Source organism: Apis mellifera, linkage group LG7, assembly GCF_003254395.2.
Source record: "Apis mellifera strain DH4 linkage group LG7, Amel_HAv3.1, whole genome shotgun sequence".
In the NCBI taxonomy this organism is placed as follows: Eukaryota; Metazoa; Arthropoda; class Insecta; order Hymenoptera; family Apidae; genus Apis; species Apis mellifera.
Window position 1 is genome coordinate 12,248,690 of NC_037644.1, and position 17,592 is coordinate 12,266,281.

The window sequence follows — 17,592 nt, forward strand, 5'->3', positions numbered from 1 at the left end:
CGCGATTATTGCACACTGTGTACACTACCATAATCTTTTAAAATGGCGCAAACAATTAATAATATCGAGATTGATATATGATCGATAAAAATTCTTCTCTCGATTATGCGTTAAATAGAGGATAAGTTTATACGGGATCACTTTTCACTGTAAATATATCATTCTTATTATTAATCCAGATTTTTTATCGAAAACGATACTTTATGTTTACGAAGAACATTGTAAAACAATGCTCTGTTTGTTCGATCGAGCATAATTAACTTTGGTTATAAAGTTGAAATGTTTTTATCGATGACCATTAGGATTTATACCAATACATATAAAAACTTCTTCGATAATCTTTTGAAGAATTTTATAACGATTTTACAATAATTTTCGTTAATACGTTCTTAAATACGGTCTTCCATTAAGATATCCTAATATTATATAATTTTTCCATTAGAGATATCTATAATTTTTCCAATCATACGAAGAAACTGATATTTTCTTTAATTCTCTTTAATTTTTTTTCGAAAACTTTGTACGAAGAAACGTAGTCTTATGTGAAAAAAAAAGTTAGGTTAGATTAGCTTAAATTTACATTTATTATTAATTAATTTTAATAATACAAATTTAATGATTTTTATTTTTATATAAGTCGTAGAAATGATTCTCCTTTCGATTCTATCACATATTTTAAAAACATCCCGTACGATATAAAGATAGATTAATTACAGGTTCAAAGCCAAATTGCATAACGGAAAGAACGAGAGCAGGAGAGAGAGACGAGAGATGAAGAAACAAAAACAGAGGTTGCAATTTTCATCGCCAACGTGATCGTGACGCGGTTCAAGTTCACGGGTAAATTCGGTTATTCCCGAGCCAGTTGCAAACGAAACGTGTTTTCGATGCATCGCGAATCATCGTGCATCGTGACGTAGCTAACCTCCAAATATCTCGAATCCGCTTTAAGAATAACCATTTCCATTCTGCTCGCGCTATTCTCCTTTCGACCTCGGATCGAATCGACGTGAAATTCGATTCTTCCATCGATCACCAACTTTTCTCGTTTCATTCCTTCCTGATTCTTCATCGATTTCCGATCACCTTGATCCTTCTTCCTTTCCTTCTTATTCTTTCCTCTCACTCTCTCACATACACACACACAACACATCACACACACACTCTCTTTCTTTCTCTCTCTTCCTCGATATCTGTCCTCGACCGTGCAGGAATGCACACTAGCGATTCGCTTCGACTAAAATAGTGCGTGATGGCATTCGGATAACGTTTAAAGAAGTTTCGAGAAATATTTATGGAAAAATCGAAATTCCTGTAAACAAAAAGATAATGAAATAAAAGATTAAGTTCGGGGATGTGAATATTAAAAGAAAATATTGGAAAGAAAAATGTCAGTGAACTGATCTAACTTTGTTATCCATTTCTAACCTCTTTCTAACCTCTTTCTATTCTGATATATAACGATACAGTTTATAGTGTATATAGTCCATAGTGCATATTTCTGCTATGTTTCATTAGTATGTTGACTTCTACTGATATCCAGTGATATATAGCGTATATATAGTGTATAATTTTTTGTTATGTTTCGAATATACATATATATCTTTTTCATGCATTCGAGTTTCGATCCTTGTATTTTTCTTTCGATTGCTGTCTTTTTTTCTCTCGACAAAAAATATACCTTGTGCCATATAAAAAGATAACATATCTATGTTAGATAATTATAAATAATTTTCAATCCTATTGAAAATTAATATTGCTATCGATCAATATTTATCGTAAATAGTTATCAAATAAATATTGTAGTACGATTAGTTTTAACGGCAATCTATCCAAATAGAATTTTTTTTTTTTTTTTTTTTAAGTAGAAAAATGCTTCTTCTCGTTACACAATGCAAAATATAGTACACTTCTTTTTTTTTTTATCTTTTACCTCGCAACTGTCATCGGTGAATTTTTTTCTTCAAAACAATTCATTGACGCAATAATATTGTGTACAATTGCGCTAATTGTCTCGTTAGTGGAACATCTTCGTTTCATTAAATAATTCCCGCAACGAGAGAAATTACGATCGACTATCTCGATGAATATTATCCAGAACGAAACGTGTATTCATTAATTCGTATTTATGTCTCGATGAAACGAGATGCACAATTGTATCTTAATTAAGCTAGATATTCAATATCTAAAATATTTGCTGCACTATTGTATTTATTATTTACATATTAATTAATTAGATCTAGATATAATATATTTCACAATTACCTACAAATTTTCATATATATTAATTTTATAAATTTTACAATCGATCATATTGCGAAAAATGATACGTTAAATGAAAATATGTGTATTCTTTATCTTCATTTTTCCAAAGTTTCATCATTTTTTTCATTTCGACTAAAATGGTATAAAACACGATAACAAAACGTTTCGTTCAAAAATAAGAGCATACATGCAAATATTTTATTATGCGGGAATATCGAGCGCAAAATTGCTTTTTTATTCTTATTTGTTTTTGACAGAGACAATATTCATCAACAAACAAATCGAGAAATCACGATTCATCAATTGATCGATCTCTATCACGCGCATAACATTTATCATCTTCTTGTATTTTCAATAATAATTTATCATGCGAAGATATTTTCGCGAAGTATGCATCGAATGAACTCTCCACGTGTATCGTGTATTACACGTGGCACAAAAACGAACTAAATCATTTCACCAAGTTGAAAACGCAACGTTTTTCTTTCCCCAACCGTTTCAATTATATTTTTATCCTTTCGATGTAATAATATTATCAAACAAAAAAACAGTTTCAACGATAATGTCTTAACTTTATTTCAAAAATTATATACATAGAAATTTCATGCTGTCGCTTTTGTTGTCGTTAAATGACGTAATTGGGAATCTTGTAGCGGAAGGAAAATCATTTTTTAACAATTTTAACAGTAAAAAAGAATTTTACGTCATGTGGTGTAATATAGATATCGAGCATCTCTGATTTTTCCACTTTTGTGCGTGTAACAATGGAAATGACGTTTTCAATATGAAAATATTTATAAAAATGTTAAAATTATTTCATACATTCTTTTTTAAAAGCGTATTTACCGCGCTTTCAAAGTAACAGTATCATAACCTCAAAATCGATATGAACTTATCAAACGACAAATATGCAATCAACGTTTTTCAGAATCTAATTATATGAGTTATGAGAAATAACGAATAACGGAAAATAGCACGAGTGAAAGTAATTATACTCGAGCTTCATAGGTCGAAGGGAAATTTTTCCCCTTAGGGGAATTCTTGCATTTCTAGGTTAACTCTGATCGGTGCAACGGTACTTTTACGATCCGACAATGAGATCAGTAAAAAGAAAAAAGAGGGAAGGGGCGCAAAATCGAAAAAATGATAAAAAAAATTTTACCCATTTCATCCAAATTTTCATTTTATTAATTTCAATTTTTTTCTATTTTTCACTATAAATCATTCATTCATCAATGTGTAAAATGAAATAAAATTCTTCGTTTAAAGTTCATTCGCGTATGTTTTTTCCATTTCGATAACAGACACGAAACGTCATAGAATGGAAACTCGTCGAGAACGACATTGATCCACCCACGATTCAAGCGTTTCGTGGCTGTCGTCTATCCGCACGAGCAAGTGTTGCATTGATTCGTGTTCACAAATCAATGTTTCCCAACCTTTCCCGTATAATAATCAAATAACTTTTCTCTCTCTTTCTCTCTCTCTACGATCATTCAACTATCATTCGAGATACAATTTTTCAACCATTCTATCTATATGCGATTTGAAACAATGAAGAAATACGTCGTTTCGATTTCCACTGGAAAATTTATTATATACGCGATTCAAGCTTCAACTTCTTCCTGCTAAATATTTATACAAACGAATCAATGTGACGTCCAGTTGCGCGAACACAAATGAATTATCAATAAATAATTACACGGTTATTATGAATTTTAAACGTATCGTGACGTATTTTGATATAGATAGCAAGATTTTTAATAATATTTATTCCTCAAATTCTTTTAATATATATGGATATTTTTATAAACCAGAAGGCCACGGAATGGAAAATAACGCAAGAAGGAAGGATCATGATTTAAAAATAATTATTAAACATTTTTCCACGCATTCGAACGAATATTACGATAAATTTGAAAAATAATGGAGATCGACTCGGATCAACTTGATCCAATCCTCTCGATTTAACCTGATCTAAAATTTATATACTGTGAGACACGAATTTCCGGCGACCGTGGACGAAGAATGTCGGATGACAAATATTATTTCCATTATCGATGGAAAACTAATTTTCAAGCGCAAACGTTACGTAAAAGGGAAGGGAAGGGATCGTGTTACAACAATCTATGTCAAAGAGAAAAGCAGCAAAAGAGTCGGTGGAAGGAGCCTTTTCGTAGGTCAAACGAAACTACTTTATAAAATCGGCGGATCGAACGAACGCGAGGAAAAAAAGTGAGCAAGGCCGACGAGTCAATCAAATCGTGCGCTTCGATTCGAAGAAGGAAGAGATGTTTCGATCCGTGACAAATGGAGAGGAAAAAAAAAAAAAATATATATAATAAAGAAAAGGAGAAAAAAAAACATCGGAAGGACCGTATTGATGATAATATATTGCTTTTGCTCTTGGTATATATATATAAAAAAGAAGAAGAAGAAGAATAAATAAAAAGAAAATGAAAGAATTCTTGAAAACGAATCGTGTGGTTAACGCGTCGTGAATACGACGTTTAAATATTGCATAAGAAAATGAGCGATTACTAGACACTGTGTTCGCGCCACTAATGCAACCTTCGAAATTTCCATATTTATGGAACAAGTTTTTTTATTTCTCTCTTTTTCTTTTCGGTAATAGAATTTCTTTTTTGGAAACGATTTTCTTTTTCCATTCGACAATTTCTTCTTTTCGATCAATCTCACGATGATTATTCATATTGAAACGATTCAAAGTAGTAGTATGGGGATAGAATCATCAGTTGGAATTTTATTACAAGGATTATTAAAAAAAGATTTCTCTGAAAGATAAATAATTTCGCATAAAAATATCTATCTAATCAAGTTTTTTTTTCTCTCTTTTTCTTTTCGGTAATAGAACTTCTTTTTTGGAAACAATTACGGTTTTCTTCTTCCATTCGACGATTTCTTCTTTTCGATCAATCTCACGATGATTATTCATATTGAAACGATTCAAAGTAATAGTATGGGGATAGAATCATCCGTTGGAATTTTATTACAAGGATTATTAAAAAAAGATTTCTCTGAAAGATAAATAATTTCGCATAAAAATATCTATCTAATCAAGTTTTTTTTCTCTCTCTTTTTCTTTTCGGTAATAGAATTTCTTTTTTGGAAACGATTACGGTTTTCTTCTTCCATTCGACGATTTCTTCTTTTCGATCAATCTCACGATGATTATTCATATTGAAACGATTCAAAGTAATAGTATGGGGATAGAATCATCAGTTGGAATTTTATTACAAGGATTATTGAAGATTTCTCTGAAAGATAAATAATTTCGCATAAAAATATCTATCTAATCAAGGATACATCTATTAAATTGTATTTTTCATTTATGCATTTCATTATTTCCTTACTACTTCTCCGGATTATTTTTAGCGGAATATCAAATAATTTATTCGCCTCTTCGTCTTTTAATAGAATTTTTTTTTATCTCCGCGAGATTTTTCATCAAAGAAGAAAATTTTTCGAAGCATTGTTAAGAAGGATTTTTTAATTTTAAAACCTGTTTTCGCGAGTAAAAAAAAAAAAATCTCTGAATTAGAATTATTTCTGAAAAAAAAAAAAGAAAAAATGTTCAACTATTTATCCTCGTGTATATATAAATTCATTTTCGATATTTCAGAGATTTCAAAGGCAATCGTGAATTAAAAGACAAGTTATAATTATTTCTATCGTTGAATTTTCTTATAATTTTCTTATAATTTTGTCAATTGATATTTATTTATTTATTTACGCCATTAATAATATTTTTGTGAGATTTAAAAGAAAGAAATTAATGGATATTTAAACGATTGAAACGAAAATAAAAATTCTACCTCGACACATATGATACAACACTATCTTTTGAACTTTTGTCAATGGAATCCATCATTGAACTTGAATTTTTTTTATCTCCGCGAGATTTTTCATCAAAGAAGAAAATTTTTCGAAGCATTATTAAGAAGGATTTTTTTAATTTTAAAACCTGTAATTTTCTTATAATTTTGTCAATTGATATTTTTTTATTTATTTACGGCATTAATAATATTTTTGTAAGATTTAAAAGGAAGAAATTAATGGATATTTAAACGATTGAAACGAAAATAAAAATTCTTCTCCTCGACACATATGATACAACACTATCTTTTGTCAATGGAATCCATCATTGAACTTGAACTCGTATTATTCAAACAGATACTGGGGGAGATTCAGAAATTCTAATTGTACAAACTATTCGCATGTAAACAAGATATAAATATATTCTATGCAATTAACTTATTTCGCATACTTTCCTCCCGTTTTCTAAATACGCCGTCACGTTCGTTTCAAATAACAATGACGCATCACGCACCAATTGCACGTATTATTTCAACAACAATTTTATCCTCATCATAATCTTTTTCCCCCATCGAAAAATTGCAAAATTGAATCGATATCGTTGCGTGATAATTGGACACGACATTAATCAATTCAATCTTTATTCAGCCACCGTGGCAGGCTCCATTTCCAAATCGCGTACGCTCGAGTTCGACTCGTTGGACTGGTTCGTGAAAGAAGAAAAGAAGAAACGACTCTACCCTTTGCTCTTTCCATTCAACTTTATCGAAAACCACTTAAGACATCTGCGAATAAACGAATAACACGGAAACACGGTGGTTAACACCGCGGGTGGAGCATATATATATATATATATATATATATATTTATAAAAGCGATCGTTAATTAAACTCGTTATGCAAACTGCGCATAAAGACTCGCCGAAAACGAAGATTTCGCACGAAAAGAAAAGGAAGAAAAAAAAAATTGCACGTGCGTATAATTAACTCTACGTTATCGATAAATGTAAACTTATCTAATTTTCATTGCCTAATCAGCTCGATCGCGCCTCGTAGCGCGCGCAACGTTAATACAAAGTTTTAATAGCGACGTGAGGAAAAAAACATTACGTTTTCTATTTCTCTCCTCGTCGCATTTTAACGTAAAATAAATTTCCATCGGCTAACGATTTATAACTGAACATTAATATTCAATCGCGCGCGGTTGAGATTCTTTACAATTTGCAAGGAAAAAAAAAAGGAGGAGGAGGAAGAAGAGGAGGGAAAATAACGATAATGTTGTTATACGACATATTTTAAAAACGTTCCATGCAATTCTTCTGCACGAACGTGTTCATATGGAGGCAAATATGTTTTTTTTTTTCTATAATTGACGTCGGCCTTCTTCAACGTACAATTTCACGTAACACTCGTGTTGTAAACATATTCGTACATTGTGTATCGTTTGTTGTGAGATTTTTTTTTTTTTTTCCTGTCACGTGTAATCGAATGTATGTATTTATTTTATGATTTGTAATTACGATAATTACGATAAATACATTACAATTTGTAATATATATATATATATATCGATGTTACGATCGAATGGAAGAAGGAGATTTTATATTAAAATTTCAAAGAAAATTTAATCGTCGGAAGGAAAATGATTAGGAAATAAAGTTGATTCTAATTTTAGAACGTAACGAGCATGCATCTATGGTGGATATATTAATATTTTATTTTTAAAAAATACGTATCTAAAAGTTCTCGTGATAATATTTGAACTATTTTAAAATTAAAAACTTTGCATCGTAAATAAAAGCGCGCGACCGGCACACAAGGAAGGTCATCGTATGAGACTAATCTGCGTCTAATGTAAAGTAGAAAAAGAAGAGATAGGGGAACGTTAACGTAATTATTGATCTAAGATTTTAAAACATTCAAGTTGCGGGGAAGGAATTTTTGGAAACGTTTAAAAAAAACATGAATATTAAAAAATTTTAAATCCTCTGTAAATTTGAAATTAAAATTTCGAAATTTCGGAAATTTGAAAATTAAAATCTTGAAAGTTTCTAAAATAAAAAATATATATATATATATATATATAAACCTAAATTTAATTTATGCGATATATCCTAATAACGAAAAAGAAAGAAAGAAAGAAAACCAAAAGTCTTTTTAATGTATTCAAGAATAATCTGAACGTAGAAAATCTTCTAAACAGTTTTTAAAAGATTCGAGGCTAATTTTTAACGGACCAGTGTTAATCCATTACAGTAAAATTCTTCGGGGACCGTTAACACACGTTGATAATAAACATAATGTCAACTGCTATCTATGCTCGACTTGTCGGTAGAATATAGATTGCAAGGTTGAAGCAATATCGTGACCTTTGCAATCTCGGTATGCCCCGAGCTGCTACGTGTTCGTAACTTGCACCGATCTCTCTCTTGCATTAATTTTGAAACTGAGCGTGTTGGCCTAAATACGATTACAAAAAGAAAGAAAGAAAAAAAAAAAATTAGGAAAGCGAATGTTTTTTTTTTTTTTTTTTTTTCATAAAAGAAATATAAACGTACGATAAACGAGCAATTGAAAATCAAGTCGAGTCGAGTTTCTAATTAACGCGTTTTTAAAACGAATATGCACGAATGAATCGCGTGTAAAAGTTGCTGATCGCGCGGCAAAAACAATTTGACTTTCAATTACGTGTGTTAGATAAGTCGATATATGAAAATCGCAAACAAATCGATATTTTTTCGATTCAATCGAATCGAAACCTTGAACTTCGATTTATTCTTCGGAAGTTTTATAACAATTTCGAAAAGATCGAATTTTTATTTGGTTTAAAAAAAAAATGTTTACTTTATTTACTTTACGTTATTTGAATATTCAATAAGCAAACAATATAATATGCGACTTACAATTGCGTAGTTAAAATGTTGTGTCCTGTTTCTTTTCTATCACGATTAAATAAAACTACGCTGGATCGATTACGTAACGAAAATATTTCACCCTAACCGACGCGAGGGTTAACCTCAAAACGATTAAAATATTGAACCTTAACATTACACGGATTACACGCATATCCGTTCGCCTTGGCGCATCCATTCCGGCCTTATATAATTAACGGAACAACGAATCTGACCTTGGAATCGACAAATCCATGGTGGCGGTTGAATGATGATGTTGCATCATATCGGTCGTGCCGATGATCCCCGGCGGATGAAGCGTTTGTTGTTGTTGTTGTTGTTGTTGTTGTTGAGAATGCAAGTACACTTGCTCCTGTGATTTGCTCCACATAGTTAACACTTTTCGAACGATACCAATCGATTTTCTCGATTCGATGCGCGAATCGATTCAAGTACACGAATCTCTGAATTTTTTGTACACGTGATCAAAGTGCAAACTGTAATTCGGTAGATTATCCTTGCGTATCATTGTATATCAAGAAACGAGCGTATCGATTGTTCGATTTGAAAAATTATCTTTTGACACTGGTTCTTTTTCACTTTTCCATAGACACTTTTACGTTAATCGCACTTGTTAAGTTGAAAAAAAAATTCTCGATACTCGAAACGAACGTGTTATTCAAGAGGAAACTTTCGGAACACTAAACTCTTCTTCGGCGTCGTTCGCCATATTGGAGAACGCGCAAACAGCGACGTTCAACGTTACAACTGATGTGATGTACCACTGTTATCGCGCGACAACTTCGCGGCTTGTTTGTTGCGCGAATTAAAATTAGCCAGGTCGCCGGTTAATCTTACTCGCACGATCGCTCGTGCTTGTTTCTTCGCGTACAGATAAAAAACCTCTCTATCTGTGTTGGCCGACGAACAAATATTCGACAATATATCGAAATTTTCGATGAAGAGGCACTGTTACACGGAAAAAAATACGAAAGAGAGAAAAAAAAAGAGAGAGAGAGAGAGAGAAACTGTTTTATCGATGGTTACGCTTTTCTCTGTTGAATCTACGATTAGTTTGTTATCCCGCCAAATCTCTGTTATTCTTTCTTTCGTGTATGAACGTGTATTACGCTCAACGTAATGGCGATGCAATGTCAAAACTTGCATTGACGAAAAAAAAAATTGCAAAAACACACTGTTTTTTCAAGATAAGTCGCGGGAAAATCACATTTTTTTTTTTTTTCGTCTGGAACGCACTAGCTTCAAACTGTCGTGACGTAACGACCGTGGTGTAATGATTTTTCCCGCTTGATTTAACACGCTTTACGCGTTTGACAATTCCACGATACACCGATCTTCACCGTGAACCACCGAGATGTCACGTATCGGAACGGTTGCCTCTCGCTTTCTGCTTACGAATATTTGACATGCACGCGAATTCCTCGTCGGATTCGCTCGACCTTGACACCGTGTTCTAGATCCCGGCACAGCAGGAAATCCGTACACGAAGACACATACGGATCACAAGAGAGCATCGATCGACGAGCAGATCCTTGTTACCATCGGATCAAAACCGCGTTTCAAATGCACACGCTGATCTTTCTCCCCGCTCCGACGTTTCATTACATCGTGTGAAACGTAATAAAACGAGACCCAAGGCACTATGTTACTTCTACTTGGAATCTCTAGCCTTGACACACTGTCCCAAATGTCTCTCAGAACGGAGAAAATACACGTATACCGTGCATTCCACGGATACAAACCACAAATTTTACGCCATATTTCGAGCAATGACAATATGGATAGTGCACGCACGAACTTTCACGTCGATTGAACGTCGATTTCGAACAGTTACGATGTATCGCTTATCGATACGACAAACAGCGCGACTCGATTTTACAGTTTACTTTACGATAATACACAGCGAATACTTATTAAAAGCGTGTCAAAGCGTCAACACTTGTGTATATACGCCTCGTATATTTTCAAGAATACATATATTCATCGAAACGAATATTTGCCAAAATCAGCTTAAAGAGCGTCAAGACGCAACACGTACGATAGTCAGATGCGAACTGCCGGTGGAGCGTTACCCCCACTCCGCGTAACAATCAACGTTACCCCCCTCCACGCGGACGACCAATCGTCGTTCCCCTCGTCTTCTTCCAATGCTATCCGCGCTCGGAACGCGCAGCATGATAACAACACATTTTTAGGCGGATCCCTTGTGTAAGGCTGCTTCCACTCGCGCGATAAGAAACAAATTTTCGTTCGTGTGTCTTGCTGAATTTAAGCGCGAGAATTCGAGTATTATGTACGCTCTCGCGCCGAGCACAGTATATCCCGCTAACAGTAACTTTGTTCTTCGTAATATCTTAATTTACAAATATAAATTCGCTCCATTGAAGTAAACTTTCACGAATAACGCGAATAATATTAAATATTATTATCCCGTTTACGATTATCCTTCTGTCCGTATTTATTATATGGAATGTTTTAATTTACGATACATTACAGTACGCTCGTACATACCGCGAGCAAATTCGCACCAATGGAATACATTTGTTTGCACGAAATAAATATACGAATGGGCTTGACGTGTTTATTAGTTCGAGCCTCCACCTTGGGCTCGTGATTTAGAATAGAAAAACTGGACTCTTACCCGTACGAGATTGTTGTTTCCGGCACAGAAGTGGAAGACAACGCGCCAGCATCATCCTCGTCCACGTCATCCTTCATTTTTTTTTCTTTTTATTTTTTTTCCCTGAAACTAAACAAAACCGGATAATGTTATTAGTTTTGTTTATTATTGAAATTTTATCTTTCCGGGAAATCGTTCGAATATTAATTCTCGTTAATTAAATATAAGGGGGATAAGAAAACTTTTGAATGAATGAGAAAGAAAAATTGCGCACGAATGCGGAAAATTGTTTAAATTGAAACGTAAATAAATGACATCAACTCCGATAACTGACACGATATAATGTACGATGGAAAAATAAGGCACGTCGAAATTGTTGCATTATATGTAGACGTTGTACATCGAAAGAGATTCTCATCGCAAATTATTCGCAACATAATAAAGTTGATCGTATCTGTGACATGAAAAATATCATGAAAATGCAGCAATACATTACAGATAATGAAGAACACGCAACCTGTACAACGTCTTGCTTCAAAATATTATAATCTTGAAAGTATGACATCGTTGGAAGAAAATCTATCGCATTTTTTCCTTTCTCTTTCAGCAGCGTTGAATTTATTCCTCGATACATTTGTTGCCTGAACATTGTCGCTGCAAAAAGGGAAATTTTCTATTCTAGAAAATTCGGACGATGAAATGATTTTTATGGATATGCTTTCATATCGATCCAATGAATATTTTACGCAAAGCTATACTTTTTTCTTAAAATACACCGATGGACACGCTATCAATGTGAGTAATCTAACGTACGAGTTTTATATATATACACGTTTCCTTTTTACTTGAAAAATTTTATTCCTCTTAAAAAACAATTTCAATTTTTAAAAATTCATTAATGCAAGAATAATTAATCGTTTCTTTACATTTTCACTTATCATTTCCATCGCATTTAAATCGTTTGCTTTTATAAAGTAATAGATTATACAAAATTTCTAGAATAATTTCAGAATATAATTTATACCATCTTTTACAAGAATTCGAATCAATCTAATCTAATCTAATATCTATATATATTTAAAAAAATTTTAATTCAAAAATTCTGAATCCTAGTATAAATTAATCCAATTTTCTTAAATATACGAAATCGATGGAAATTTCATTACGAATATTCGAAATAACGAAAAAGAAATTTTTAACAATATTTTTTAACACATTTTTCCTTTTAATTTTAAATCGAGTAACGAGTATCGAGATTATCGAATAGGCAAATATCAAACGGTTATTAAAATCGCATTCGCCGATTAGAATAAAAAGATAATCGATCGAGACGATTTTATCGAAAACTTCCAGCATTGCACCTCCACCCACGCCCACCCAATACACTACTTTTTCTCCATCGAAATAACTCGAATCCCGGCGAGGAAACATCTTCGGGCTGCTATTAATAATAGGAGATTCGATATAGGAACGCGTACGCCTATCGTTGTGCGCGTAATTTGCCGGAGGGAAAACGATGACGTTGAATCGGAATGGACGAATCGGTTCATCGATGCAGCCGGGCAATCGGAGTAATTCGAGCCACGAATAAACCGGGTTGGCGTGGGCCGATTGCGTATTCTCTTGGATAATAGCGGTGATTCGAAACAATCAGCTGATGCTCGCTCGGGATCAACACCACCTTTCTGCGCGCTGCAACCATTTCGCCTCTTTTCCTGCCTCTGCCTTCTAAAATTCTTCCTCCTCTTCTTCTCTGTTGAGTTTGCGTTTCAATTCGTTGGACAACTTCCGGGCGAAACGATAAGGATGAAAGAAGAAGGAGATGAAGAATAAGAAAAAGAAAAAGAAGAAAAAGAAGAAGAATAAAAAGAAAAAAAGAAGAAGAATAAGAAAAAGAAGAAGAAGAAAAAGAAGAAGAATAAAAAGAAGAAGAATAAAAAGAAAAAAAAGAAAAAGAATAAGAAAAGAAAGAATAAAAAAAAGAAGAAGAAGAAGAAGAAGAACAAGAAGAAGAAGAAGAAGAAGAAGAAGAATAAAAAGAAAAAAAGAAAAATAAGAAAAAGAAGAAAAGAAAAATAAGAAAAAGAAGAAAAAGAAGAAGAATAAAAAGAAAAAAAGAAAAAATAAGAAAAAGAAAAAGAAGAAGAAAAATAAAAAGAAAAACAAAAAAAGAAGAATAAAAAGAAGAAAAAGAAGAAGAATAAAAGAAAAAAGAAGAAGAAAAAGAAAAAGAAAAGGAAAAAGAAGAAGAAGAAGAAGAAGAAGAAGGAGGAGGAGGAGGAGAAGGAATGTGGGAAATATTTGGTTAAACTTGCGCGAAAACGAGTTTGTTTCGAAGGTATATGCAGGATATTTTCGTGCAATCAGCCAGAGCGAAACCGTTCTCTTTCTTATCATTCTTATCGATAAGAATTCGTTCTTTAACGGAATATTGACTTTCGTTACAATAACCGGAACACGAGTCAGGATCGATTCGACGTTGTTGCGTGTACAGTGGTTTTCTTTATATTTCATTGCATTTTCCAGTCTTCTTGCTCGAGGCTGGCAAATCCAACGTGTACAACATAGGTCTCTTTGTCGCGTAAAACGATTCAAGCGTTCAACACGAGACGCGACAACGTATCGCGCTAGATGTACTATTATAGTACGAACTGATCAATTTTTAAAAAAAAAAAAGTCAGTTAACAGACTTGTACATTATACTCGTATTATTAAGAATTTTACTCGTTACGTAACACATTTTTAATCTGTAATCTGTAATTATATCGAAGAAAAATTATATATCTAATTATATTCAACCTTATTAGATTAGGTTATGTTTCTTACGAAGCCAATTTTCTATACAAAATTTTCGTAATAAAAAATTTCGAGTTGAAAAAATTTGCATCGCAGAGCATGGATAAAAAAAAAAAGAAGCAAAGATAAAGACAACAACGCACGATACTCGAAACGATGAAGTCATCGGGTCGATTCGCGAGCACGCACCTGATAAAAAATATTCGATTCGAGTAAAGATATCGATTCAGATCTCGAGTCTTATTAGAGAAAAAAAGGAAACGATGCTCTCCGATATTCTTCCTCGATATTCTTACGTGTATTCACCTGGACGCAGAGATGCACACACGTCTGTATCTAGGAAGTGGCGTCAGGTAGGTCTGTGTTGATACGTCGTTCGGGTCGTCGACATCGTTCCGCTATCGCTAGGTTTCGCTGCGCGCGCGATATACCGCATAACCGATAAGGTGGCGAGAGGTAACCTATACGATGCACTCGTTTCGAATTCGTTTCCGATCGCTCGATGAGAAAGAAAGCTGAGAATCTTTCCATCGCGCATTATAACGTATTACAGCTAATGCTGACGAGAGATACAATTTATAATATTTCCACTCGATCTAACTTCAATTCTATCGTGTCTCGTATTTGAAAATACGAAGCAAAGGTAAGACGAAGAATTTGAATTTCCCGCGCGTGAAACTGCGAATGGAATGAATACTCGAAAAATATTCCGAAACTTTGGATTACTTGAATAAAAAGAAAAACTTTCGCGAAATTTTCAAATGTTACACGGTGTGTATATAATATTATCGGTGAAAATTGGCAAGATTCGTCGATAACCTCTCTCCCCTCCCCTCCTCCCCGTAACACAGAGACGGAGGATGGAACACGACAACGATTTTAACGGGCGCGTACGGATATATACACCGGCTCGGTTATGTGTTATGTAGCTCTCGTGTGTTTTTTTTAATAGGCAGAGCGGAGGCGAGGCGGCAGCAGTAGGCAGAGGCGGTATCGAGCGGGCGAAAGAAACAAAGAAAACACGAAACACGGTGTGTGCATGTTGTCGTCGCCGGTAATATCCACCCGTCTAGACACTAGACTCTTTGTTCGTTCAGGGGGCTGATTTTCGGGGGTTGTTCCTGGTCGAGCGTAGGGTAAACCGTGGAGGAATGCACGAGTCTAGCGGGATAAGAGGGGAGGGGAAACAGAGCGGAGAGGAAGAAGACAGAGGTCGAAAAGGGAACGCGTTAAGGAAGGGGGGAGGAGAGGGAGGTGGAGGAGGAGGACGGTTACACGAGGATAACCCCGAGGTGTGCGTGTGCATGTGTTCGGTCTGGCCGACGATCGACACGCTCCTGATCAACCACGACGAAACTCTGTGGGCCGTGTCGGTGCACGCGCGACCGCCCGTCGTTTCCTCCGCTCTTCTTCTCTCGAGCAGCGCAACCGTTAACGACGATCACCTACCGATTCACTTTTACTCTCTCCTCTCTCTCTCTCTCTCTCTCCGATTATTATTTTGCGAATCATCCGAAATGCCCCTTCCTTTCGCTCCTGCTCTTCGATCGATATCCATTCAAACGGTGTCTCTGATCATCCGCCGTGTGTGCTCGTTCGATGCCCGAATGCTAATCAAAGAGTGGCAAAGAAAATATATATGTATATATATATATATTTTTAATTGTTCAGAGCAATCGCGTGAATCAAAGAGTGGCAAGGAAAATATATATGTATGTATATATTTATGTAAATATATATGTATGTATATATATTTTTTTTAATTATTCAGAGCAATCAAATAGTGGCAAGGAAAATATATATGTATGTATATATATTTTTTTTAATTGTTCAGAGCAATCAAAGAGTGGCAAGCAAAATATATATGTATATATATTTTTAATTGTTCAGAGCAATCAAAGAGTGGCAAGAAAAATATATATGTGTATATATATATATATTTTTTTTTAATTATTCAGAACAATCAAAGAGTGGCAAGGAAAATATATATGTATATATTTTTTTTAATTGTTCAGAGCAATCAAAGAGTGGCAAGCAAAATATATATGTATATATATTTTTAATTGTTCAGAGCAATCAAAGAGTGGCAAGAAAAATATATATGTGTATATATATATATATATTTTTTTAATTATTCAGAACAATCAAAGAGTGGCAAGGAAAATATATATGTATATATATATATATATATATATATATATATATATATATATATTTTTTTTTAATTGTTCAGAGCAATCAAAGAGTGGCAAGAAATATATATATATATATTTTTAATTGTTCAGAGCAATCAAAGAGTGGCAAGAAAAATATATATGTATGTATATATATATATATATATATATATATATATATATATATATATATTTTTAATTGTTTAGAGCAATCGAATCAAAGAGTGGCAAGAAATATATATATATTTTTAATTGTTCAGAGCAATCAAAAAGTGGCAAGAAATATATATATATTTTTTTAATTGTTCAGAGCAATCAAAGAGTAGCAAGGAAAATATATATGTATAAAAGAGTGGCAAGGAAAATATATATATGTATATATATGTATATATATATATATATTTTTTTTTAATTGTTCAGAGCAATCGAATCAAAGAGTGGTAAGAAATATATATATATATTTTTAATTGTTCAGAGCAATCAAAGAGTGGCAAGGAAAATATATATGTATATATATTTTTAATTGTTCAGAGCAATCAAAGAGTGGCAAGAAAAATATATATGTATGTATATATATATATATATATATATATATATATATATATATATATTTTTAATTGTTTAGAGCAATCGAATCAAAGAGTGGCAAAAAATATATATATATATTTTTAATTGTTCAGAGCAATCAAAGAGTGGCAAGGAAAATATATATGTGTATATATATATTTTTTTTTAATTGTTCAGAGCAATCAAAGAGTGGCAAGGAAAATATATATATATTTTTAATTGTTCAGAGCAATCGAATCAAAGAGTGGCAAGAAATATATATATATATATATTTTTAATTGTTCAGAGCAATCAAAGAGTGGCAAGGAAAATATATATGTGTATATATATATTTTTTTTTAATTGTTCAGAGCAATCAAAGAGTGGCAAGAAATATATATATATATTTTTAATTGTTCAGAGCAATCAAAGAGTGGCAAGGA

General features: G+C 33.2%; 1 protein-coding gene across 3 annotated transcripts in view; it reads right to left on the reverse strand.

The window, feature by feature from the left end:
• The window catches only part of LOC411534 (circadian locomoter output cycles protein kaput), a 72,487-nt gene that overhangs the window by 46,900 nt on the left and 7,995 nt on the right, over nt 1–17,592 (reverse strand). The window contains exon 1 of one of the 3 annotated variants that reach the window (XR_411173.3): nt 9,229–11,083. Coding sequence is in view for 2 of the 3 variants with exons in the window: in XM_395005.7 (XP_395005.5) it covers nt 9,229–9,383 (155 nt within the window). In the remaining variant the exon portion in view is untranslated. Of the gene's footprint in view, nt 1–9,228; nt 11,084–11,654; nt 11,763–17,592 lie in introns of those variants that run through there. The other 2 variants (XM_006568328.3, XM_395005.7) reach the window with 2 other exon arrangements.